This window comes from Hemicordylus capensis, chromosome 2 (genome assembly GCF_027244095.1).
Source record: "Hemicordylus capensis ecotype Gifberg chromosome 2, rHemCap1.1.pri, whole genome shotgun sequence".
NCBI lineage: Eukaryota > Metazoa > Chordata > Lepidosauria > Squamata > Cordylidae > Hemicordylus > Hemicordylus capensis.
This window is the reverse complement of record NC_069658.1, coordinates 376,054,687-376,080,595: the sequence shown is the minus strand read 5'-3', so window position 1 is coordinate 376,080,595 and position 25,909 is coordinate 376,054,687. Positions and strand designations below refer to the sequence as shown.

Here is a 25,909-nt window from a genome sequence, read left to right as displayed (position 1 = left end):
CTCCCCTTTCCTCTCCCTCCCACACTGAACTCTAGCTCCTAGATGTGCAGATATGATTTGATCCCCCCACCCCCGTGCAACGGTGGAGCGGAGGAAGAGCCAAAGAGTGTCCTTAGCAGCTGGTTCTTTGCCCTCTTCTTGCATTTCCAACCCATTTCAGATCAGAGAGGAAGCCAGGAAGGGGGCTGCTACTTTATCTTAACACTTTATTCTTTATCTTAACTCTTTATCTAAACTCTTTATTCTATGGAGCCCCAAAAAAGAGAGGTAGTGCTTGGCATTTAAAATGCAGGGAGAAAGAAAATCACCTGCTGTTGCTCCAGGTAGACGTTCTTGTGGAACCCTGACTTCCATGATTTAAAAAAAACAAAACAACAACCCAGGATGGAGATGAGAAGAGGGAAATCCCCAGCAAGATAAAAGCTTGCGGGGATGATGAAAGGCTGATGAGCTGGAGTAGGAAAAAGGGGGCAACAAAGAGCGAGACAAAAGATCATCAAGGAAAGGGTTAGTTGTGCAAGGACAACCTTACTTCAGACTCAGCCCAGCCTTGAGCCTCCCTCTTCTTCTTCCCCGCACTCCAGTGTACATGTTGCAGAAAGGGAGACAGAAGGTAATGAGAGCTTCAAAAACACCATGGGAGGAGAGGAGGTGACTGACAGCTAGACTGGGAAGCTCTCCAGTACAGATGCATACCCTGCCCCCAGCCAAAACCTCAACCAAGTGAAGGTTGAAAATATGGGGAGAATGAGAATCACATGCTGTTGCTCCAAGTAGTCATTCTTGCCGAAATCTGACTTTCAATTTTTTTTTAAAAAAATCATGATCTGTGCGACCCTGCACAGAAAAAAAACATATTTGCAGGGAATGTGCAGAGAAACTGCATCTATGGGAAGGGTCCCAATAATCCCCCAAATTTAAATGACATGATTCTAATGCAAAGCTCACTTGCCACTCAGATCCCCACACCATAAAAGCCAAGACTGTAAAAGTTCCATGCGTCTGAAGATGCATCCTCCATATGCCTGTCAAAACAAAGCTATATACTTGAAGCTATATATGGGATAAAGCAGGGGCAGAGCTACCATCGAGCAAATGGGTTCAAAGAACCCAGGCTGCAAAAGCCCGCAGGGAGCATGGCTCGGGCTCCATAAGAGCCCTGAGCAAACTCCTCCCTCTCACCAACCGGCTCGCCCCGAGCCAGCTCTGCCCTAATTTCAGGCAGTGTTTTCTGCCTGAAAGGTTCTATTTCCCTTTCTCTCCCTCCATCAAGGGAGAGAAAGAGAAATAGGTACTTCCAGGTAGCAAGCACTGCCTGAAATGACAGGGCAAAGCTTGCTCGGGCTCTCTGGAGCTCAAGGCCATGCCCCCTTTGCATGTGACATCAAAGGTATCATATAGCTTCACACAAATGAAAACTCTGTTCTATGGGTTTTGGAGCTGTGTGTGCTCTCAATTTTTGGTTGTGTGGAAGCAAGGTAAGAGGAAAACTGGGGTGGAAGTGATTGTGTGGAAGCAAGGTAAGAGGAAAACCTACCTAGATTTTTCTCCAACCTTGGTTCCACACAATCACTTCTACCTCAGTTTCCCTCCAACCTTCCTTGCACACAATGGGGTGCTTCACACGATTAGTGTGAAGTGCCAGGAGGGTTAGTGTGGGGAGAGTGGGCTTAGCCCACTCTCCCCGCACATGAGCAGAGTGCTCGCCCTGGGCGACTACCAGCTCCGTCATGGAGCTGGTGATGCGGCAGGCATCGGGGATTGCCTGGCCCCTGGAAGTCCCAGCATGCCCCGTGCAAGTGCACAGGGCATGCTGGGGAGACCCCGAGGCCGGGAGGCTTGATGGACCCTCCTGGCCGGGGGTCTTCTCACAAGTCGCCACGGTGCGGAGATGCACCGCAGTGTCTCACGACCCAAAAACCCGGGTTAGCAAGTGCTTGCTCCGCTAACCTGGGTTAAGGGGAGGGGTTTTTAGGCAGGCTAGCTGCCACAGAACCACCGGGCTCACCTGGTTCTCACCGGCATTAGCCTGCTTTTGCACGGTCGTGTGAATAGCTTCAATAACTTCTACCCAGGTTTTCCTCTTACCTTGCTTCCACAAAACTGAAAACTGGGAGCACACACAGGTCCCAAACCCAGGTGGAACACATTTTTTGCTTTTGTGAATGACCTCATAGACTACCAACTATACAGTATAACAGAGCTATATACTGGAATTATCACTTGTTGCCTGCACAGTGATTACCTTTGTGCAGGAAAACATGTGCATGGTTTATCATTTGAAGTGCAGTATGCTTTTCCCTCCAAGAACAGTGTTTGGGAAGCTTCCCAACCTAGGCATAGATCAGAAAACACAACGTTTGAAATGCCCTTGGAGTTTGTTGCTTCTCTATCTCCCAAAATAAAGCTACTGAATTATTGGAATTATGATTCAGATATTCTGTATTGAATATGCAAGAATTAATCCATAACTCAACTTAAAGATGTCACTGGTTTTCTTTTTGAGCAATTATTTTGTGATTCCCTGCTCAATGATGCATTCCTGACATGAATTATTATTTTAAATATGGAACATTTTGAAAAGTTTAGTATTTGGGCAGCTGCAATAGCTTATCCTACAGTCTCTTTTCTGAAATGTCCTCCTTTACAGAGAGTGGCAGAAAAGGATAGAAGCACTACATTTACCATAGTACCATTAGTAAAATAAGCTTGGGTGCAGAGGAAGAGGAAACTAACATCTAGCCCAGAGCTGTATGAACCCTACTTATATTTCCAGATCTCTATGCTTTCATTTTCACTCACATGAAACTTGGAGAAAATGTTGGCATAGAATTTTGATTTGTATAAAAAGAATATATGCATTCTTTTGTACAAATTCTTCCAAGCTTTATTCGTGTACAATTTTACAAAAAATGCACCTTAGATCGGATTCATTTTGTATTTCAGTGAAATGATATTTTCACTGAAACCTTTAATCATAAATATATTAATTTACTGACATATATTTCTCTGCCCAGTTTATAATCCTTTTGGTTCTGTTATAAAGTTTCATACAGCTCTCCGATACATTGTATTTTAGCCATCATTTTGGACTGTTCTTCTGAGGAACAGTTTAAAGACCCATTAAGCTTCTTCAAGTCTTCAAACCTTCAGTCTCACAGGGAAGACAGATGACCGGAAAACCTATAGTGAATATGCACATCTTAGAATTCAAGCTTCAGCAAGGATAAAACCTGGTTACAGGGCAGTGTAGCCCTGTAAAGTTCTTTCCAGGTGATTCTTTTTGGTGCAATAAATAAGTGTGCAGCTGTTCTTCATCTGTTGCTCAGGATCCAGGTCGCTTCCCTCATACCTTGTGGTTGCCCTTTCAGAGCAGAGATATTGCATTTCCCCCCACCCAGCACCACAATACTTTGTCCTTGGGGAAAGGTAATTCTTACTCCAGCTAGTGTACCCATTTGTAGCTGAAAAGAATGTAACTACATTAGGGACACTTACTGGAAAGTGCTCTGACATCACTTCTTACAAGCTTGCACCACTTTTGACCTATTATTGGAGGGCTGAGTAAATCAAAAATTAATGCTAGCATAATTAACACTTTAATATTAATGCACCCACCATTTCATTGACCTTTTCCCTTGGTTTACACACACACCAAAATAAATATTTTCTATATATTTTACTTAGTGTTTTCAAGATTGTATGTCCCAGCTATGTAGAGTAGATGGAACATCTGTCCTAATATATGTTTTCAACAGCAAATGACTACCTTCTCTGCACACTCAACCAACAAAAGCCCTATCCCTTCATCCATTACCAAGGAGTGAGATATCACACTACAGGACTATCTACTACAGGACTGTGGATATTTCAAGTACAGCAGTAAGAACAGGTTTTTGTGTTTTTTAATCAACTGGAAAAGCCTTGTGAACCAAGATGGGCTCAAAATATTCCTACTAGACTTGTGCTGCACAGGAATTGCATGTGAAAGCTCTGTTTGGGAGAAATGAATATTTAAAGCAACAAACTGAGATGTTTGTTAAGTATATATCCTATTTCAATTTACCTTATTGACATCCATTCGTAATTTCTCATTGTTAGCACTGGCAGCTTTCTCTGCTGCTTTCTTCTGACGCTGTGGTCCCCTGCCAAAGAAGATGTAGTTGACCAATGCATACTCCAGTAGAGCCATGAACACGAAAACAAAGCATCCCATCAGATACATGTCAATAGCTTTCACATAGGGGATTTTGGGCAATGTCTCTCGAAGATGTGTGTTGATGGTTGTCATCGTGAGTACCGTTGTAATTCCTGGAAAAAGCATTACAAACTCAATTTTAACATATATGTTCCCCGCTATTATTAAAGAAGATCGCACTGTGCCATGATATTGAAATGCCAGAACTGTTTTATGCACTACAATTTTTTTTTATAATCAGAGGAGTGAGTATAAATATTGGCTGAGATACTGCATAAGAGTGTATCAGCCTAGTAATGTTCCTTATGCGCAAATACAAAGTTCATTATACAAGAGTAAGCAAACTGGAAAGAATGCGTTTACTCTTGTTTAACATGCAACTTTTGCATTTGTGCAACTTACGTGAATTGTGCAAATGCAACATTACTAAGCTGATGCACTTTTGTGTAGCACATCAACCATCGTCCATACATTTACGTAGCCTCTTAATCTTTCTTTTTGTTATGGCACTGTTGAGAAAATTCAACAGTTGCTTTTTATTTATTTATTATTATTTATATAATAAATACTACTTTGTGTTCCTTCAATTTTACGTACCTGTAATAACTCCTTAATAGTGATCTACATACAGGATCAATATTGCTTTTTCTTAATGTACTGTTTTTACTTAAGATTCTATTGCACATTGTTTTCTGGATTGAATTCCTGGGATTAGTTCTAAAAAAAAAATCTTGCCTACAGATACTATACAATATGTGGGCACTTGAACTGCAGGAAAAGCAGATAATACATTCAACTTTGATTATGGCAATATTTCTCCTTAAGAAATAGGAAAAACTAAGCAGGCTTATTTTTTATTTCTAGTGATTTGTATTTTTAGTTGTAATGAAAGATGCAGAGCAAAAGCAAACACAAACAGCTAACTAATGATGGCTCACTAATGTAAAGTAAACTAATTTCAGAAGAATAGCTACCTTAATTTGTAGTAGCAAAACAACAAAATGTGCTATAGCACCTTAATGACTGGATTATTGTACGGGGAGGTCTCAAAGGGCCTATTTACATGATCAGGTTTTGTAGGAATGGCAACACTGACTCACTTCAACCTCTGATTTGTGTGCACATTCTAGGGCTGACTCATAAATTGAAGTACGCTGAGAGAAAGTCAACAACCCCCAGCAAGATGAGGGATTCTTCCTACCTTGTTTCCTGCCTGGGATAAATGATCTAGTAAACAACAGCAGGATTGTAATCTCTGGTGAATGGAGCTCATAATGCCACAGTGCTTTGTGAATGCTTCTGAAAAGAACAATGGGATGTGCAATGTAGAACTCAGGATCTAAGGTTGGGGCCTGGCCTGGTGACCTGTTGCAGACTGATGTGCTCTCACACTTCTGAGCCCTCTTCAGGCAAAGAAAAAAAGAGGGGTGTTAAACATCAGCTCCTGCGATTGACCATGGTTATTACTAGTATTGGAGCTAGGCCAGTATAACCGTGGACAACGAAGCTGTGCACTGCGAGTGGAAGGTGAAATAAAGAGGCAGGCACTGACATATGGACTCATATGCCACAACTTAATTAAGGAATTAAGGAATCTAAGACCAGTGTGGATGTGATAACCCAGACCTTAATACATCACTGAATTACAAGTATAGCAACTGGCCATCTGCAAATGTCTCCTTACTACACTCATGCTTGAGTGCCATCTGAAAGGGCGATAGCCTGCTTCCCTGAGTGGATGAGGCAAATGGTCAGTAGCCCCCTCCCCCCATATAAGTCTCCAAACTCTGATTGGTGCTGCCTACTATTCACTGCCCTAGATAAACTGGGCTTACTGGAATTGCCCAGCCTGTGGGAAGGACAGTTGCACATTATCTCATCAGAGATGCTCCTATTTGCCCACGTTGGGTCCTTCACCCTTTCTCACTGGGCTTCTGCCACTAGGAATGGGTCATTCTAGCCTGACTCCTTTCCTTCATCAAGAGGTGCATGACAAACACTCGATAAACATTCATTGTCTGTGTAGTCAGGAGTTGTTATCATAATCCTGGGAAAGCCAACCAAGTGGTAAGAATATCTGTCTGAATCTTGATTGTAGGGACACTCTTCTCAGGATTAACCAGTAAACTCTTTCGCTTGTACAGAAGAAGTGGCAGTAAGGAGAAGAAGTTTTAATCTTGCCTAAGTAGATGACTATTTCAACTGTAGAGAATTCATAACTCAGAAGACTACAAAGGCGTTCACATGACTGGCAACAATTGCATGCGGGAAGGGCTGGCGGGGAGGCAGGCTCCTACCTGTCTCCCCACAAATGAGCAAATTTATCTCCAAGGCTCTGCCGCTTGTGTGGCACACAAGCAGTGAGCGGCAGAGCAGAGAACCGGAGAAGGAAGTCCTCTGGCACCCCACCAGGATGCATTGAGTGGTGCACTGAGGGATTCTCCCTCAGCCAGGTGCTCTTGCTGCCTGGCTCTGTGTGCTGTCTGCAGCCCATGCATGTACATGTGTACACACACACACACACACACACACCTGGGTACCTGGGTAGAAGGATGCACTTGCGCCCTTTTACCCAGACAAAAGTCTGGGGGAAATTCCCAGGCTCCCCAGTTAGGTAGTGTTGGGATCTGCAACCATCTTAGCGCTTCACAAGAGGAGCCCCACCCAGCTAGGGCTGCCTAAGCCTGGGTAGGTTTGCTCATCTGAACAGCCTCAAAGACTATTGGATTATATAGTACAACATCGTGGGTTTGCTGTGTGAATGCCACGAGCAGCAAACTAGAGAAATGTCTTCTATTCTAGGACCAAATACAGTGCAATAAAAACCACTTAAGCTATCAAGGCTAATTTAAATTGCAATGATTATACAGTTAGCTAATTTAGAGATGCAGTTTCTTACTTTTCCAGCTGAACTGTAATGATTTGAATGCTGAATCTTAATTGCAACCTTAATGAAAATACAACAAGGCTGAACTCCCCCACAAAACCTCACTTGTAGCCCAGCTAAGCTGAAACACTTGTATATAGTTTGTTGTAAACCTTTTAAAGAATATGGACTCAGTTTACTTCGCAATGATGCTCAGCCCTCCATCAGTTCTAATGCCATGGTTGCTGCGCAACTTCAAAGGCAGTCCCGATGGTTTAGCACTGGGGCTGCTGTGCTGTGATTTTAAAGCACTTCCTAGAGGTTTTACACACAGGGCTTCTATCCAAAATCTCCTTCAGAAGAGAGTGTGTGTGTTCACACACTAGCCAAACCTACCCCGAAGTCCCTTCGAGATTCTTTGACTCACTCCACACAAAAATTAGGCTTTGTGATGCAAATTCTAGCTTATCTCAATGTATTTCTGGGTTTTAAAAATGCTGATTTTAAGCTACTTTTTCTGAAAATGCCAGAGCACATAGGGAGAGGCACTGAGGTAGAATCATTAGCATGATAAGTGGGATGCTCTCTTTAGAAATGCAGATATCGCTCTTTAGGAAGCTCCCCCCCCCACACTGGCTAGAAGGAAGACATGGACGCATGCCATGTGAACTTGTTTCAAAACAAAACTCAAGAGCAGAGTGGAGGGGCTGCTTCCCTCAATGCCATGAGTGTAGTTCGAAGTGGCTTTGCTCAACATTTATCCCGAAGCATGAAGCCATGTGCGAATAACTCCCAGGCACTGGAAAGGAGTAGTGCTGTGCTGATGCCTGGAAGTGCTTTGATGTCATTGAACAGCAGTCCCAGTGATACTTTCAGGGCTGCCTTCGACGTTGCCCTGGTGCATCCTTAGCACTGATGGAGGGCTGAGCATCATGTAGCCCACTGTATCTAAACTGGTGTAACAGGAAGTTTTTCCTGACTGGAAATTATATTGGTCGAATCAGCGATCAAAATGTGTAGTTAACAGATTCAACATTGGTGGGGCAAAAATGCCTACCTAAAGCCACTCTTGCAGCTGAAGCATCATAATTAATCCAGAATGAAACCCAGGAGAGAATAGTGATCAGAATGGAAGGCATATACGTCTGCAGAATGAAGTATCCAATGTTTCTCTTAAGTTTGAAGCTGAGAGACAGCCTTGGGTAGGAACCTAAAACAGAAAGGAACATTTTAAAAGGCCATGATTTAGTTCTCCAGCTTGTAAAAGGTGATATTAAGTTACAACCCACCGAATTTTATTTTAACTCTGAGTACATTCCTTATGAAAGAAAAAAATAATAAAATGCCAAGTTCTCTGATCTGTATCCAAAGAACATCAAGGATACATTGTCATTTGACTAACACGAAATCAGTCCAACCATGCTGTCCAGTGACCCAATGAACAGCTTTCCAGCCCATGGTCCTTACACCATGAGCACTTACACCATGGTCCTTACACCTACAAGCACTCAGAATGCCAGGATGGAAAATGGTTTCACACATTGATGGCTACAAAATTCTAAGCACACAGGTAAGGAGATACATATTCATGTTGTACAAGCCCCCTTACTAGTCAAACATAATAAGCATTCATGCACAGTAGTTATTGCAGGATTCTCTTCCTTCTACCTGATAACCCTAGTAACTACACAGGGGTATGATCAAGTAGAAATAGTTGCTGTGAAGGACCAGGATGAGGAAATGAAATGAAAGGGATGAGAAGTCAAGACCACAGAAATTAAATAACATTTAGCACTGTTTTGATTTAAAATGTCGGCAGGAGTCATGCTTAAACCTCCAATGCAAAGAGCCCAGTTAAACTCATTATAGAATTTCTGCTACCCAGGAAGAATCCAAAGCGGGTAGCTATTCTATACAAATTAGTGACACATTAAAAAAAAATAATTGCAGTTAAACTTGATTGACAGTCTGAAAGGCTGTTTCCTCACTATTGGTTACATAAAGTAATCTCTTCTTCTGTTGAAGACTGCTTGTTTGTCAAAATTAAAAATAGCCCCATTGAACTAGGATTAGAAGTTTGTGCAGCAGAAGGGGAACAGCTAATTTTCATTCCATAGGGTGTCTTCAGGCATCAGAAAGGGTCAATGTATGCTTCATTAAGGCAAGTGTGTGGATAAAATTGATTGCTTTTCTTCTTAGCTTTGCTCCAGAGAACAAAAAATAGTTTACTGACTCAGGCCTACTACCATAAACTATTGTTAATGTTTAAAAGTATCAACATCAGTCAAACACTAAGATATTTGCTATTCTTAATGCACTTATGACTGTGCCTTTTAATTCAAATACTATAATGCGCTAATTTATGTACACAATGCTCACTTGAAAACTTCAGAACTTTTATGTAACCCATGAAGTTTAAGGTTCTACATTATTCAGAACTGTTTATATAAAGCTTTTCAGTTGACAGATTGAAGCATTCCCTTTATAGTATCCCTTCACAAACCTGTCGAGAAAACAACTTTCTTAGTGATAAGTTCATAGTCTACAATGGAGAACTGTGGCAGTTCAATCTTTCTCACTCCTGTAACCGCATTATCACCCCCACGCCAGTAAAATTCAATATCATCTGTTGTGTAGCCATCTGTAAAAAGGGGAAAAACAAAAAACAGAAGCAAAGCTTTAGGACATGGCACACTTGCAGTATCACATATGTTGCAAGAATAATTCAGCAATTTTGCTCAAAACTTGCAAATATTTGTCTAAAATAAAAAGCCATCCAACCCACTAAGTACTTTTGCTATGCAACCCAACATGTTTCAGCTAGGCTTGATCTGAGTTTGGAAAAGGTTTGAAATATAATCAATTTGGGAATATTTTATCTGCTAGTTTACAACCTGTACTAAAGGCCTAATTAGTAGTTGACAGCCTTGCTTTTTAGAAATGCCTGCTGATTAGATGAATAATAACACTTTGCATTCACATAGCACTTTCTGAATACACAGAGCACTTCACATATATTATCTTTTTGAGAGCAGCCCATATGTTAGCACGTCCCACTTTTATCTGTGTCTTTGATGAAGCAAGGACTCTGGGTTCAACTGTGCAGTAACTGAGAGAAACGAGAAAGTGGCTTCTAGAAGGGATGTGAGTGGAAACACATGACACCCCACTTGGCTGGCAAAGAGTTAAAAGGTTTCTACTATGTGAACACAGGACAACATGAGAAGGTGTGACTCAATCTAATTAAAAGGTTCCAAGGAACCCACACCAGCATTCATAATTATGTAAAGAAAGAACTTGTTCCTTCAGAAATCTCAGGTGCTCCTAAATTCCAGATAAGGGACCCTTCTGCCCCATGCCAAAATGTCTAAACATTGATAAAATTAGAAAAATTCCTGGCCATGGGACTCCAAATAAGGTCAGGCTGCCAGCTCAGCCCCTGCTCCATTTAATTAAGGAATTTGAGGAAAACCAGCATTGTAGGTGGACAAATTTCTATCCTTCTAAATAATGAATTCCAAAAACCCTCAAAGATTTCACAACTGAAAGAGACTAACCCAATCAGTGTCCCCAGCAAAGAAAGGACAAAGACAAAAACACCTCCAGCCTGGCAATAGATTATTTAGAATTTACTTGTCTAATAAGACCTGGTGGTCTATCCTTTCTGGACTTTCCCCACCTGCTTGAATCACCCACTCAAGGATTTCCCTCACTTCACGCCTTCCTGCTTCCCTAAAACAGTTAACTGCCATTTCATGTCAGTCTAGGAGTATCATCCCCAAAGATTGATGGTTTAAAATGTGTTAAAACCTTCTCCGCCATTTCATATTAATTGACAATTGAATTCATGATGTTATTGCTAATCCCCTTTTCCTTTTTGTGAACCACCAAGAGTACTCATTAATAAAATACACTGTTATTTGTTAGAAGACTGTCTCATCTCCTTTGCATTATCACCCCATTCTGACGTGTAGTTCAGCAAGGGTTGCCCATGCCACTTGTACAGGAATACCACCCTACAACTTCAAATATTCTGGCCCAGAAGATGTAGAGCCTTGTGTGCAGAGCTAACAGCGATAGCTTTATTTGTAATTCTGGGTCTAGTGAAGACAGATAAGGTGGACTATGCTTGGGTTCTAATGAAGGAGACGTCAGAAAGCTAGGCCCCTCCATTGGCAGGACTTGAACAAACTGTCATTTGGTTGCTCCCCACCTAGAACTGTTTGATTATTTACTCACTGCATGTTTCCTTCCTTTCTTCCCTGCCTCTTTCCCGTTTCGTATTCCAAGCCATTATTTTAAACTGTAAACTAACCTGAGTGCATTGGCAGAAAGGCAGTATAACATTTTTCTTTATATTACTTTTTTTCAGGCCAATGTTACTTTTCTGGCTATTTGCTTAGAAAGAAATGACAAAAAGTAATAATGGAAAGATTAGGATAGTCTTGTTGTGCTGGAACAACAAAAGGGAAGGTATTTCCTTTTACTTCCCTGACAATATGAGCTTGTTTGGTCCCTCATGCCTTTCTTTCCAACAATTGTGGTGTATTGCAGACATACATCTCCCCAGGCCTCATCATCATCACTGGCTATGTGACTGCCACGACCACTGCACATGCTCAGTAATCAAAGTGAACTGTCCCTCACCAGTAACACATTTCACCCTGCAGACTAAATGCTTGAATGGGAAAGGAGATTGTAATATTTATGATGGATATAGCTTCACCATTACATTACTGACCATTACTGATTTGTAATGAACATAAAAGTAGAATAATGTTGGAAATGACAAGGACAACTGACAGAACTATCCAAGTAATTACAAGCAATCCATGTAAATGGCAGAAGGGCATAATCTCTAACCCCCAAAGTTAGATATACAGATCTGATTCTGACCCCACCATCTAATTCATGAGTTCTGCTGTATGCAGATGCAACAGGATTACTTTGATAAAAATTAAGGATTTAAACTATTTACACTCAAATGAAGCTAAGTTCCTATGCAACAAACTAACACATACACTTATAAGAAATAACCACAGGCACACTGATTTCTCAGCACAAGACACGACTCTTCAGATCTAAGTTAAACAAGCAAGCACTAATGTGACTAAAATTGAGCCCCCCACTTTATTTTATGTATTCATAGCTATTTACCAGCTTTTCTGAGACATTTAAATGCTTTTAATTCTCCTTTCATTGCTATTATTGACTGGATTTTATACTGAAGCAAGAAAAATATTTCCTGCTCCAAAAATTTATGTTTTCTTTCTCTGGAGTAGCTGTTAGTCTCTCTAGATTTCTTTCTTTAAAAAAAAGAAGAAGAAAAGTTTCAAATACCAGATTCATAGACAAGTAGCTCTTTTTTTTTGATATCATGGAGTAAAGAGCTTAAATTAGGAGAACACGATTATGTGTTTGAACTTTATTTCCTCTTTTTTTTCATGCTGCCTGCAGCACTCACTCTTCACTTTTGATGAAAAACTGGTCACCAACATGAGGAGGTTATTCACACAATCAAAAATGGTGTCCAACCTGGGTCTGGGAGCTGTGGGTGCTCCCAATTTTTGGTTGTGTGGAAGCAAGGTAGGAGGAAAAGCTACCTGGGTTTTCCTTCTACCTTGCTTCCACACAATCAGGGGCAGATTAATGGATAGGCAAAGCAAGCACTTGCCTATGGTGGCAAAGTTTGAGAAGCGGCAAATCGGCCCAACTTCAAGACAGTATCTTGCATTGCAAGGCAGTGTTGGGGCTGGGGTGCAAAATACGGGCGGTGTGTGAGCCCGTGAGAGGGAGGGACGGGACAGAGAGCAAGCTGGAAAAATCCCTTGCCTTTCCGAGCAGAGGGTTTCTGGGTTGGGAGACAGAGGGCTAGAGTAGAGGCAGAAAGGAAGGGAGAAGAGGTGAGGGAATGGTCCAATGCTGAGCAGGATGGCTGTTGCAGCGGGTGGCACCAGAAGGAAGATCAATGGGGGCAGGAAGCAGCTGCAGCCTGAAAAGGTGGCAGGTCTGGAAAGGGCCATGCTCTCTTTGGCTTCCTTCTGGCAATGCTAGGATGCCTGGCTCTGCCAAGCCTTGTTATGGGTAATTGAGACCGAACTTCCTATGTTGGTCCACCTCGGCTGTGAGTCTGAAGCATCTCCTTTCTGGTTCACATGATCATCTCCTTTCTGGTTTCATTTCCAGTCGGTAGACTTTAGTAGATATGTATGTTTCATATCCTCCAATTTTATTATTATTATTTTGATGTGGGTATGGTTTTTTGTGGCGGGGGAGGGGGGGTTGGTAAGGAAATCTTCACAAACATTGAAAAAATGGAAGAGGCGGTTTTCTCGGAGCAGCTGTATCACAGCCAACAGCTGCTATAGGTCTGGAATGAAAGAAACAGGTAGCCCTGCCATATTTTTTGGCCCCTTGATTTAGGGGATGTGATGTTTGTGTTGTCAGCCAAACACAGCCTGCAGCAGATGGTGGCGAGAAGGAGGTACAGTGATATGCAGGAACTCCCAGTGCAGGAAGGGCTGAGGGGGCTGGCTGTGGGAAGCAGTACTCTGTGCTACACTGGTCCCTTCACAGGCTTTTCTCTCCTGGGCTTTGGGGCTGCCACTGTGCTTTCAAGGGGACCAGGAAGTGTGAGGAACAGGAGCGAGGCAGAGAGGGAAGACGGGCAGGTAGGGAGGACAAGACAGCAAGGCAGCCCTGGCCTGCTCCTGCCTGCCTCTTTGTACTGCTGCTGCTGTGAGTGGGGGGGGGGGGGGAGGAGAAGGAGGAGGCTGAGGCGGCGTTGGCCGTGTACTGAATTTCATTTTGGCATGTAATACACATGATCGGGGATGGGAAACAACATATACTAAATCATTTTGTGCTGGGACAGACAGAGAGGGGTGGCACATCCTTGGTTGCTTACAGGCGGCAAAAAGCTTAATCCGCCGCTGCACATAATCACTTTTACCCAGGTTTTCCTCCTACCTTGCTTCCACACAACCAAAAATTGGGAGCACACACAGTTCCTAAAGCTGGGTAAACCCCAGTTTTTGATTGTGTGAATGACCTTGTTGTTTCCTACTGTGTTCACCATATAACTATTCCCTAAGGGAAGCTAGAAGCATTGTTTAGTGACTCGATCCTTTGATTCTGTTCCCACCTAAGATGGCCATGTCCAGCGTGCATAATATTTCTAGAACTTGATGCATCTGGTTCCAATACAGGGGACCTCAATATTCGTGGGGGTTCCATTCCCAGCTGCAACTGTGGATAGGGAAACTGCAAATATCAAGTCATTGGGGCTATGGGATCGCAGGGATTAGGTTTCTGGTCATTGGAGAAATGATCAAGTGATAGGAAATGGGCCAAATTTGGGGGAGGGAAATGTGAGAGACAGTTCTCTACAATACTTTGCTAGTCCCCCAAGTTGTGCTGTGCTCTGGAAATTACCTCCAAATCATCGAAAACCACAGTTAAAAAAATTAATGGAGTACCCGTGGCTAACCCCATGCATGGCAGCTCTCATGAGAGTTCGCAAGCAGAAGCACCATGTTGATTGTGTAGTGGAGATTCTATATGCAGATAGGGAGGAGGAGCCTGTGGCACCATGGTGATTGGGCAGTGCGGATTCCATACGCAGAGAGATCAGAAGATATTCTTGATTGTAGACAGTGATATATATAGTGGGCAGGGGTCTGCGAAGAGAGGTGTTGTGAGGGAGGAAAGAGCCCCTTCAGAAGGAGGCTGCAGTTGTGTGAATTAGATGAAGAAACAAGATGAACAAGATTTGTTAACTAAGGGAAAGAGAAAGAGAGGGGGGGAAGGGGGAAAAGAAAGACAGGGGAAGAGTGAGTGGAGGAGAGAGAAAAGAAAGAAAGAGAGAAAAAGAAGGGAGGGAAAGAGAGAAAGAAGGAAGGGTGAGGGATGTGCCTGAGCCTGTCAGCAGCCTGGTGGGAATGAGTGGCCATGGTAGTGCCTGTTGGCAGCAAGAAAGTGCCCAGTCAACCACTGCTGCTGTTTGAGGCTACCAAGGCCATTGGCAGAGGGAGGCAGGCAGGCAAGGGATGGGCCCAGGCCTGTCAGTGAGATGAGGGGAATGGCCATGGTGGTGGTGGCAGCAAGGAAGGGCCCGGTCAACTCCTGCTGCTCCTGTGGGGAGGAGCAGGAGCAGGGCTCAGGTGAAGAGGTCTCTGGGGACAGAGGGCTGCAGCTTGGCCAATAGGCACCACAATGCTGCAGCCGTGACCAAGAGCGGTAAGGGGGATGGAGTAAAGGGATGGAGGAGGAGGAGGAGGAGTGCGGCTCAGGTGAGGGGTGGAGAGATATCTGAGATGAGTAGGGCTGTGGCAGCAATCAAGTACTAGTGCATAGATGCTCTTTGTGGGTTAAGCTAGTTTGTGTGGTTTTTTAAATTATGTGTGATCCCTCAACAGTGATTCTAGAACAGGTCACAAAATGCTTTACTGCTTGATGAGGTAGCACTCGCTCAATACACATACAGAGAATTTGGTGTTGCTTTCTGCTGGTTTTAGCACCATCCTGCTGCATATTTTGACTGCTGGTTAATATCTTAATTGCTATATTTAGTTAATGTGCCTTTCATGCAAAATATTTAATATTTTGCATGAAATTTTATATTTTGAATAATATTTTAAATATTTTCATGTTTTCAGTGTATGTGCACTTTTTGTTCTTGCTCTGCGCTTGTTGACATCATTATTATTTATTAGCATTATATACCATTTTCCAATAAAATGTTCTGAAAGTGGTTTATATTGGACAGATTAAAAAAAAAATGACACCCACTCCGTCCCCAAAGCCTACAGTCTTTACAGGATAAGAGCAAGAAAACAAGGATGAATTCAAATTTACATAAAATGTAGTCAACAGGGAGTTAATTATTTAATTTATTGTTTTTATTTTATTTAATAAAACTTATTACATTTATTATAATTTTATTACTTAATACAAAATATCATTTTATGGGCTTTTATACCCATTTAACCACCAATTGCTATTAAAACAAAAGGCAGATAAAGGCCAGCAGCCTCTAATACAAAATCAAATATATTAACACTGACTCTTCTTTTCTTGTGGGCAAATTGAAGATGATAATGTTTAGCACAATTTATCTTTTTAGCAGCCATACCTAAACACAAGCCAATGGCATCATCTAGCAAAGGGCCAAAAGCGAAGAAATCCCATTTCTTGTTCAAAGCAGAGTGGCTGGATGAAACAGCATGGTGATAATACTACTTCTACCATACTAATTTGAATATTGAAGTATTATCACTGTTTGTTGAAGTATTGCCTTTTTAAAAAAATACTTTGTTATAAAATAGAGCAGAATTGTAAAATACACTTATTTCCTGCCATATTTATGGTGTTTGTGTGTGCGTGTGTGTTCGATATCTATAGTGGCATATAATAATGCACATGTGTGCACACTGCTTTGATACTGCCGTTCAGAACAAAACTAATTTCGCTCACTGCTGAAAAAAATAAGAGGAAACACTGCTGACATCCTGACTAAATTTACTAGAGGAAATCCTACTGAAATTTAGTAGTCCATTAGAATAACTCCTGAATAGTACTGAGTAAACCAGTCAGGATGTCAGGCATTGACCTCAATGAATCCTGCTTCAATCTGAAAATGTCTAATTTTCAGTGAAAACTAGTGAAAAATTCTAATTTCTGCAACTAGGTTGTACAGATACACTCTTGTATGTGCACACAACACATGGTTTTTAAGGCACCAATTCTTTGCTGTCTATAAAATACTGAAAAATAGAGCAACCTCAGAATTTTAAGCTGAACAAAATTTACTGAATGAACCATTCATTTCTTAAGCATTAACAGGGTCATTATATTTAATCCTGTCTTAAACTGGTGGACATGTGTTCTGTTTGACTGTAACATTTCCAGTGGATTTGTGTCACATTCTGTTTACTTGCTTCTTAAGAGATTGAATAACCTAACATGTGAAGTAGAAAATCAACTATCTTGCATTTTAAGATCTATAACCTGATTTTTTCCTGTATGCTCACAAAAAGTTATCAGTTATGACTCAATATACTTGTTGACAATAGCAAGTAGCACTGGAGAAGAAATATCAAGTGGTAACAACCCTTAGATAGGCAGGTATCCCGTGAGGTGATCCAGATTTAAAATGGTGATCCATATGCCAGTGGTGTAACTAGGGAAAACAGCGCCCAGGGCAAGCACTGAAATTGCGCCCCCCCGCCGCACCCCCCCCAACATACATCTGACTGACACACATGTTTCAGAAAACTTTTATTTTAAAAATTTAAAAAATTACAAAAATTACCAATATCATACATGTGGTCAAGCTCCTATCTACCACTTCAGATTTATTTTTTTAAACTATCCAAATTGTGGGGCTATCATTAATTTGTTTGGATAGCTCAGGTTAAAATGCTGGAAAACGACAAATTTCAGTATGCTGGGGCTCATGAAATCCCCAAATATTATGTGGAGGTGTACTTGGAAAAACTAAAAGAAGTGCCTGTCTATTTCTCTGCTATGCATTGTAGCATCACTATTACATAAGTTTTAAAAATAAATGGAGAATTTGACTTTTCCCAGATACTCTGAAAATAATTAAATGATCTACAGAGTAAACTGTGTCACTGCTTGGAATATATTCTAGTATTTCAGAAAGACAGTAAAAATGAGAGAAAGAGCAAGAAACTCCCAGTGGGCCTTGATACTAAGGATTTCACATTGATTCAAAGACAAACTGACCATTAATAGCCATATTATTAAGACATCACATTTAACTCACTTATCACAAGAAGCAAAGTAAGAGCAAATGGATACAATCTTAGCTCATAAACTTCAGCTCAGTATTCACAAGCCCTGATTTTCTGTACATAGTGGCAATCTGAATATGTGTACAGTGACATATTATATTAATTTAAAAAATTTTTTTTAACCTGTAGCCCCTTTGGGGGACATCTTAAAGGCTGTGGGGGGGTCTTAAAAGTTTCCCCCTCCTCCCACTGGCCTCTAGGGCCTCACAGGCATCATTTGAGCATGTGTGGTGGTCATTTTTTAAATTTTTTTTTAAAAAATGGCCACTGAAAACAAAATGGCCACTGTGCATGCTCAAATGGCCTCTGCAAGGCGTGGCATGCCCTAGGGCCTCACAGAGGCCATTTGAGCATGCCCAGTGGCCATTTTGTTTTTGGTGGCCATTTTAAAAATTATTTAATTTTAAGAAATTGCGCCCCCCCTTCAAGTGGCGCCCGGGGCACGTGCCCCCCCGCCCCCTATAGATACGCCCCTGCCATATGCATAACTTTACTAGTCCAACAGGAGAGAGAACCTGGTCATTTACTGTCATTTCGTGATTGGACCTCTGTTGCTTCCAGTCTCCAATACGGATTCCCTACCCCTGTCATAACTAAGGAAGTAGCAAGGAGTACTACTAGGGAGAGATACTTAATAGTTTTTGTGAAATATTCACCTCTCAGGCCAGCACCTACAGTCACAAAAATTTGTCTGGGAATGCTTCCGAACACAGCATTATGCTTAGATGCTTGGATGATGCTGGTGTACAGGACTGCATTTTACAAGCCTGGTTCACCCACTTACAGCCTTACCTGGCTCATCATTAGTCTCAGAAGGCTGCTTTGCTGTAACACACTCTATAAGGAGCTGCTTTAAGGATGGTTCAGAAGCTGCAGTTTTTGAATGCCGCCATGTGGATGCATGTGGGGGCAAGGTGTCATAATCAGGTGACACCAATTTTGTACCAGTTACATTGACTACCAGTTTGTTTCTGGGACCATTTAAAGAATAGGTCTTGCCTATTAAGGCCCTGTAAGACCTGACAACAGGTTATCTTAAGTGCCGTGACCACCAACCTGAGCAGTAGCTCAGAGTCTGATCCTGAGGAGGCGGGGGGCGGCCAGGCTGGAAGAGTTAGTCCTGGAATCAGTCTCAGATACCAAGCTAGAAACTCCAGAACTGGAGACCCCAGAGTCTCTTAGCGCTCACTGAGCTTGAGCCCCCAAAGAACCAGGCCTTGTAGTCCTCCAAGCCTGTACACTGACATTGACAACAGGCCAGGAGGGATGTGATGAAGCATGTGAGGAGTGTAAGACTCCAAGGCAAAGGGCTGCCCTTTTAAATTTCTCTTCTCTGCAGGCAGAGAGGTGGAGCTTGAGAAGGTTCAAAAAATTATTCACTCTGAGTTCTTCAGGATTATGCAACTTCAACAGCCTTGCCTCATGTTGGGCCTCATGGGTTCTTGAATGCAAGACAGGATACAATGTTAAGGACTACTCTAACCCATACGAATCTTATGGCTGGTCTCTCGTGCCCCTGATCGCTAGCCACCTCCAATACAAAATTGTTTGGCAGGTACCAGACAGGGCTTTTAGATAGAGGCATCTAATCTCTGGAACGCTTTCCCAAGGGATATTTGTCAAGCCCCTTTCCATCACCACCACAGAACTTGCTAAAGGCATGGAGCAACAGGGAGAGTTCCACTCCCTGCAGGAATACCACAGCAGGGAACGCAACCCTAGGTACTGCAGTTCATGATGTTGAGAACCTGGAAAATGTAGTTCCTAGTTCTTTAATAGAGTAAAAAATAAAATGTGTACACTTGTAAATCAGAAACATGTAAAAAAAAATTTAAAGCACTTTTATATATAAAATAATTTCAAGTTCAATATTTGAGTATGTCTACTTGTTTCAGTTTGAGTTCTCTCCCTCTCTCTCTGTCATAGATCCCAGATACCAATATGTCTATTCCTAAACAGGGAATAAGATTAGAGCTATCAGACAAGAATACTTCCTGGAATAATCTATTGTTTCAGAACAGAAATATTTGTTATTTTGCCTTTTGCCAAATCGGAACAGTTTCACATATATCTCCCAAACGTAAAATTTAGATACCAGTTTTTAAAACCAAAGAAAGTGTATTGCTTCTGAACTGAATGGTATTTTATATACTTTTAGAATGAATACAGTATCATTTTTTAAAAAATGAAATCAGTATCCTGTAAATTGCAGCCCTGTCACTAACATGTGAAGAAAATGCAATGGGAAATGCATTCTTGTGCTTCTCTTATATAAAAGTGTTCCACATTTTCCACTTTGCTTCCATTATAATTGGTCATTAGTCCTAAAAATTGGGCTGCCTAAGCTATTCTGTCTGGGTTCATATTTTTTTCAGTTGCATATCTAGATGTAATAATTCATTCTTTTGTACAATATCAATTACCATCCCAGAGTATTTTCATCCTACTGCAGCAGTCCAAACAAAAATATGCATAGTTCCAGTTTGGCTCAGTATAGTAGGAACATTTCAGAGATCTTTACAGCACCTAAAGCACTCTTAAAAATACTAGGGATGTGCATTTCATTTCAGACACAAAATGTTTTGTGCACAAAACAGGCCATTTCGGCTGTTTTGTAGCCAAAACAAAACACCCAATGCCCAAAACAGAAAATTTTGTAGCCAAAACAAAACATCCCTGTTTCGGATACAAAACGTTTTGTTGTTTCAGCTGTTTTGGAAGTCCATTTTGCAATCGCAAAAAGTCTTTCTCCTTCAGTCTCCATTTTGAGTTTTGACATCTGTTTGAAGTTCCAGCCCTTCCAGCCCGCAGATTGGCCAGTGAAAGCATGGGCTGATCTGCTGGCAATTGCCTCCTTATTCCTTTTAAGCAAATTTAAGGGTAAATTTTACCCTCATTGGCTAGTGGGGCAGTGTGCATTTACCCTCATTGGCCAGTGGGGCAGTGTGCATTTCATTGTTGTTGTTTCACACTGTTGTGTGTAGATCAATTGCATTTCGGATGGGGGTGTGTGGATGTGCATGACCTTTGGAAATCTGGCTCATTTTTTCCAAAGCTCTGCTGTTGTTGATGTGTGATGTTGATGTTATTTGGGGTGGATTCGGGGCAGAAAGGGGGCTTTGGGGGCAGAAGAGTGGTTCAGGTGGTAGTGCCCCAATGGGTGCCTGCTACCACCCAGATTCCAAAGGAATTGGGAAAAGGGCTGATTTTTAAATAATTTCTGAAGTTGACATGTCTTTGGGGCAGATTCAGGGCAGAAAGGGGGCCTGAGGGGAAAAACAGTGGGTTGGGTGGCAGTGCCCCAAGGGGTGCCTGCCACAACCCAGATTCCAAAGGAATAGGGCAAAGGGCTGATTTCTTAGGAATTGTTGAAGTTTACACTTCTTTCAGGTCCCCCCCCCCAGGGAATAATTGAGGTTTCGGCAGACCCATAACTCCACCTGGGGGGCACTGGGGTGGTCGGGAGTGAGTGGTGGTTTAGTGCACATAGGGTGCCAACCACCCCAATGGCTTGCTAACCCATGGAGTGCTGGGTTCTGTTGTTTCTGAGGTGTTCTGAGTGTAGATTCTCTGGTAGCATATGAGATTTTCAAAGACAAACCATGAATCCACTCTCATATGCTACCAGAGAATCTGAATCTACAATCAAAAGATCTCAGAAACAACAGAACCCAGTACCCCATGAGTTAGCAACCCATGGGGGTGGTTGGCACCCTATGTGCTCTACACCACCAATCACTCTGGGCCACCCTGTTGCCCCCCAAGTGCAGTTATGGGGCAGGAATTATGGAGGTCCATCATTCCCTATGGGGAAGAACTTTACAGACACGCAAACTCCATTGCATCTTTAAAAATCAGCCCTCTGCCCAATTCCTTTGAAATAATTCTGGCAGCTTCCTTGCCCCCACTGGGCATTACCACCCACTCTACTCTGCTCTGGGCCACCCCTTTCCCCCCAACATGAAGCTATACTTTTGCTGAAACCTCCATTCTTCCCTATGGGAAAAATCATATACTTCAAAAATTCACCAAAAACCAGCCCTTTGCCCAATTCCTCTGAAATGTGGGTGGAAGTTTCCACCCATTGGGCACTACCACACCCACCCACTAGTTTTTTCCCAGGGCTATTTTTTAAAATCCAAAATGTTTCGGATTTGGATTTTGCAATTTTGAACAAAGAACAAAATTGGGGTGTTTCGGATTGGCTGATTTTGAACAAAGAACAAAATGGGGGTGCTTCTGATTTGGGCCAAAAACAAAACAGAAAAAAAAAGCACAACCCTATAAAATACCATTTGAATGGAAATCTCCATTTAGTTATCCTGCCATTTCGTGGTACAGGTGGATCTCATTATCTGCGGGGAGTCCCACAGATTACTGCGGGTAACAAAACCATGGGTGATGAGTCAATGAGGTCATTCACACAATCGAAAACTGTGTCCTAACCAGGTTTGGGAGCTGTAAAAATTATGCTGCCAATTTTCAGCTGTGTGGAAGGAAGGTAAGGGGGAAACCTGGGTAGAAGTGAGTGTGTGGAAGCATAGTAGGAGGAAAAGCTACCCAGGTTTTCCTCCTACCTTGCTTCCACACACTAACTTTTACCCAGGTTTTCCTCCTACCTTGCTTCCACACAACCAAAAATTTGGAGCACACACAGCTCCAAAATTTGGGTAGAACACAGATTTTCATTTTGTGAATGACCTCATTGAGACGGGTCTCATGATCTGTGAGACACACTTTTTCCCAAACTGCGGGGAGAGCGGGCTAAGCCCGCTCTCCCCGCAGACAATCGGGCAGGGAGCCCTGGGCAGCCGCACGGCCCCCAGAAACCCCAGTATGCCCTTCGCAAGTGCGCAGGGCATACTGGGGAGACCCCCAGAGCTGGGAGGCGGCTTTTCGCCTACCCTCCAGGGGTCTACTCACGAGTAGCCACGGCATGGAGCCGCACCTACTCACAACCAGAGAGCCCGGTTTTGCGGAGTGCTTGCTCTGCAGACCCGGGCTAAGGGCAGGGGTACTTGAGCGGGTTAACCGCTCGAGAACCACCAGGCTCACAGCCGAGCCTGGTGGTTCTCACAACTGGAAAAAATTGGGCTAGGCTTTCCTAGCCCGATTTTTCCTGATCGTCAGAATATCCCCAATATCTCTCTCACACATACAAACAAATGGTGAACAAACATTTTTTTGTGTGAACACCAGTATAACAATTCAAGGAATCTTTACTTTTTTTAAAAGGATATAGCTGACATCTTAACACTGTGTGCATGAAGTTGAAGGTATCATGTGTTCAGCAATGCACTCCCACTTTTGTAGTATCAGTGCCCTAACATGGCAAGGGGAGATTTTTGCTGATCTCCACTTCCCCAGAAGCACTCTATACAACCTGCTAATATGTCCCTGAGGATTGCGTGACCCTCAGGTCACATGAGCGAGTTGTACAGAGTGCTTCAGGGGTTAGGGGACATCAATTAAAATAGTTTGTTCGTGCTCAAGTGCCCACACTGCAGAAGTGGGAGTGCATTGCTGCATATGTACTTCTTTTGTTAGAGTCAGCCAGTGAGTTAAACTGTTTTAAAGACAAATTGATAAGCAACAATAAGTATAAGCTTCATAAAAACAATTAAACTACTAGAAAAACAGATGCAAGATGAAAAAGATGCTAGCTGATGTAGGTTCTAACTGCTATTTGGTTTTCTGCCTCCGCTCCCAACCAGATCATAGAACAAACTATGTAAATGCAAAAATGACCAATTGAAAGGTGTTCAGTTTGCCCCACCAAATTTCATTAAGTGGTATTGTGTTTAGTTGGACTTAGACCCATTTCATATGTAAAATGCTCTTAGTCTCTACAGGCCCTTTGGCTTTTGTTCTAGAGAAAACTGGAAGGGCATAATTTATAAAGCAAGGTAGTTATAACAAGTTGTTCTGGTAAGAACTAATCTGCTTACTTTTCTTTCACAATCTTAACTGATAAATACCATCTTCACAAGTTAGCCCACACGCGCCTCAAATGTTCACACATCCGTCATCTTGAGTCAGGATGGATGACATCATTACAAACTATGCCACTAAGGCATCATAGCAGTAGCTAATCTGGTTCATGGTGGTTCACAAGTTAGCCTATTTGCACCTAAAATATTCATGCATCCACCATTTTGAATTGGAGTGGATGAGATAATCACAAACTATGGGGCTATTCTCACGATCAACAAAAATCGGGCTAGGATTGCCTAGCCCGATTTTTGTTGGTCATGTAAACCACCGGGCTTGCAGGTGAGCCTGGTGGCTTACAAGCGGGTCACCCGCTTTGATAGCCCTCCCTAAAGCCCGGGTTTGCTACCCGCTCACTGCCCCAAACCGAGTTTCACTGATCGTGAGATCTGGTCCTATGCCTTTGAGGTCTCCATAGGTGTGCCTACAACTGTACCATATTTGGTCCAAATTGGTTCCCAATTGTGCCTCAAATGTTGACGCGTCTATCGTCTTGAACTGGGGCGGATGACATCATTACAAACTACGCCACTGAGGTGTCCCTTTGAGTCACTCACTACAGCTACACCAAATTTGTTCCAAATTGATTAGGCAGTCCAATAGTTAGTCACTTGTGTCCCAAACGTTCACGCCTTTGTCATCTTGAATTGGGGTGGATGATATCATTACAAACTATGCCTTGAGCCATTCTTATGTGTCTCTACAGCTGTAGGAAATTTGGTTCAAATCGATTAGGTGGTTCGTAAGTTAGGCAGTTACGCCTCAGACCTTCATGTATATGCCATCTTTAATGGGGTAGATGACCCACGAGTATACCCCTTAGGTTCTGGCATCAATGCCACAAACTACATTATTGAGGTGTCCCTATGTGTCCCTACAACAGTTCCAGATTTGGTTCAAATCAATTAGGTGGTTCAGAAGTTAGCCCACTTGTGCCTCAAACATTCATATGTCCACCATCTTGAATCAGGGTGGATGACATCATTACAAGCTACACAATTGAGGTGTCCCTATGTGTCACTCTGTATCAAATTTGGTTAAAATCGGTTAGACGGTTCACAAGCTAGCCTACTTGTGCCTCTAAAGTTCACCATCTTGAATTGGGGTGGATGACATCATCACAAACTATGCCATTGAGGTGTCCCTATGTGTTCCTACTCCTGTACCCAATTTGGTTCATACTGGTCCAGGCATTACAAAGTTGAGGGGGGACTCAGACATACAAACACACAAAATGGCAGGTGATAGGAACATAGGAAGCTGTCATATACCACATGAGACCATTGGTCTATCTAGTTCAGTATTGTCTACAGTGCACAAAACCGGGCTAAGGAAGAGCGGGAATGGGCTCATTCCCAGCAGCAATGCAATCTACTGGGATTGGGCTCGATCCCAGCGGCACTACGGTGGCAGCAAACCCGCCTATGGAGCCTCCCCCTAAAATGAGGTTAGGAGAGGAATACAGGAAGCTGCCATATACTGAGTCAGATCGCCCCCGGAAGATCCAGCGTGCAGGGCATGCTGGTGAGACCCCCGGAGCCGGGCGGTGGCTTTTTGCCTCCCCTCCGGGGGTCTCCTCATGAGTAGCTGCAGCGTGGAGTAGCCACGGCACAGCATGATTTTCAAAACCAGGTTTGCAAAGCGCTCGCTCTGCAAATCTGGTTTAAGGGCAGGGGTACTTAGGCGGGTTAACCACCTGGGAGCCTGGTGGCTGACATGGTCAGCCAAAATTGGGCTAGGCTACCCTAGCCCAATTTCAGCTGATTGTCAGAATAGCCTCATTGTCTACACAGACTGGCAGCGGCTTCTCCAAGGATGCAGGCAGGAATCTCTCTCAGCCTAATCTTGGAGATGTCAGAGAGGGAACTTGGAATCTAGATGCTGTTCCCAGAGTGGCTCCATCCCCTAAGGGGAATATCTTACAGTATTCACATGTAGTCTCCCATTCTAATGCAATCAGGGCAGACCCTGTTTAGCTATTCTTGCTACCACAAGACCAGCTCTCCTTATAAGCTTACTTTTCTTAAGGAAAGTAAG

General features: G+C 42.7%; 1 protein-coding gene across 5 annotated transcripts in view; it reads right to left on the bottom strand.

Annotated features, from left to right (window-relative positions):
• Positions 1 to 25,909, bottom strand: part of GABRB2 (gamma-aminobutyric acid type A receptor subunit beta2) — a 227,312-nt gene that overhangs the window by 27,197 nt on the left and 174,206 nt on the right. For all 5 annotated transcript variants that reach the window (XM_053296058.1, XM_053296059.1, XM_053296061.1 and 2 more), the window contains 3 exons: positions 9,568 to 9,705; positions 8,122 to 8,274; positions 4,067 to 4,311 (listed from right to left, as the gene is read on the bottom strand). In XM_053296058.1, coding sequence (XP_053152033.1) covers positions 4,067 to 4,311; positions 8,122 to 8,274; positions 9,568 to 9,705 — 536 coding nt within the window. The remainder of the gene's footprint in view (positions 1 to 4,066; positions 4,312 to 8,121; positions 8,275 to 9,567; positions 9,706 to 25,909) is intronic.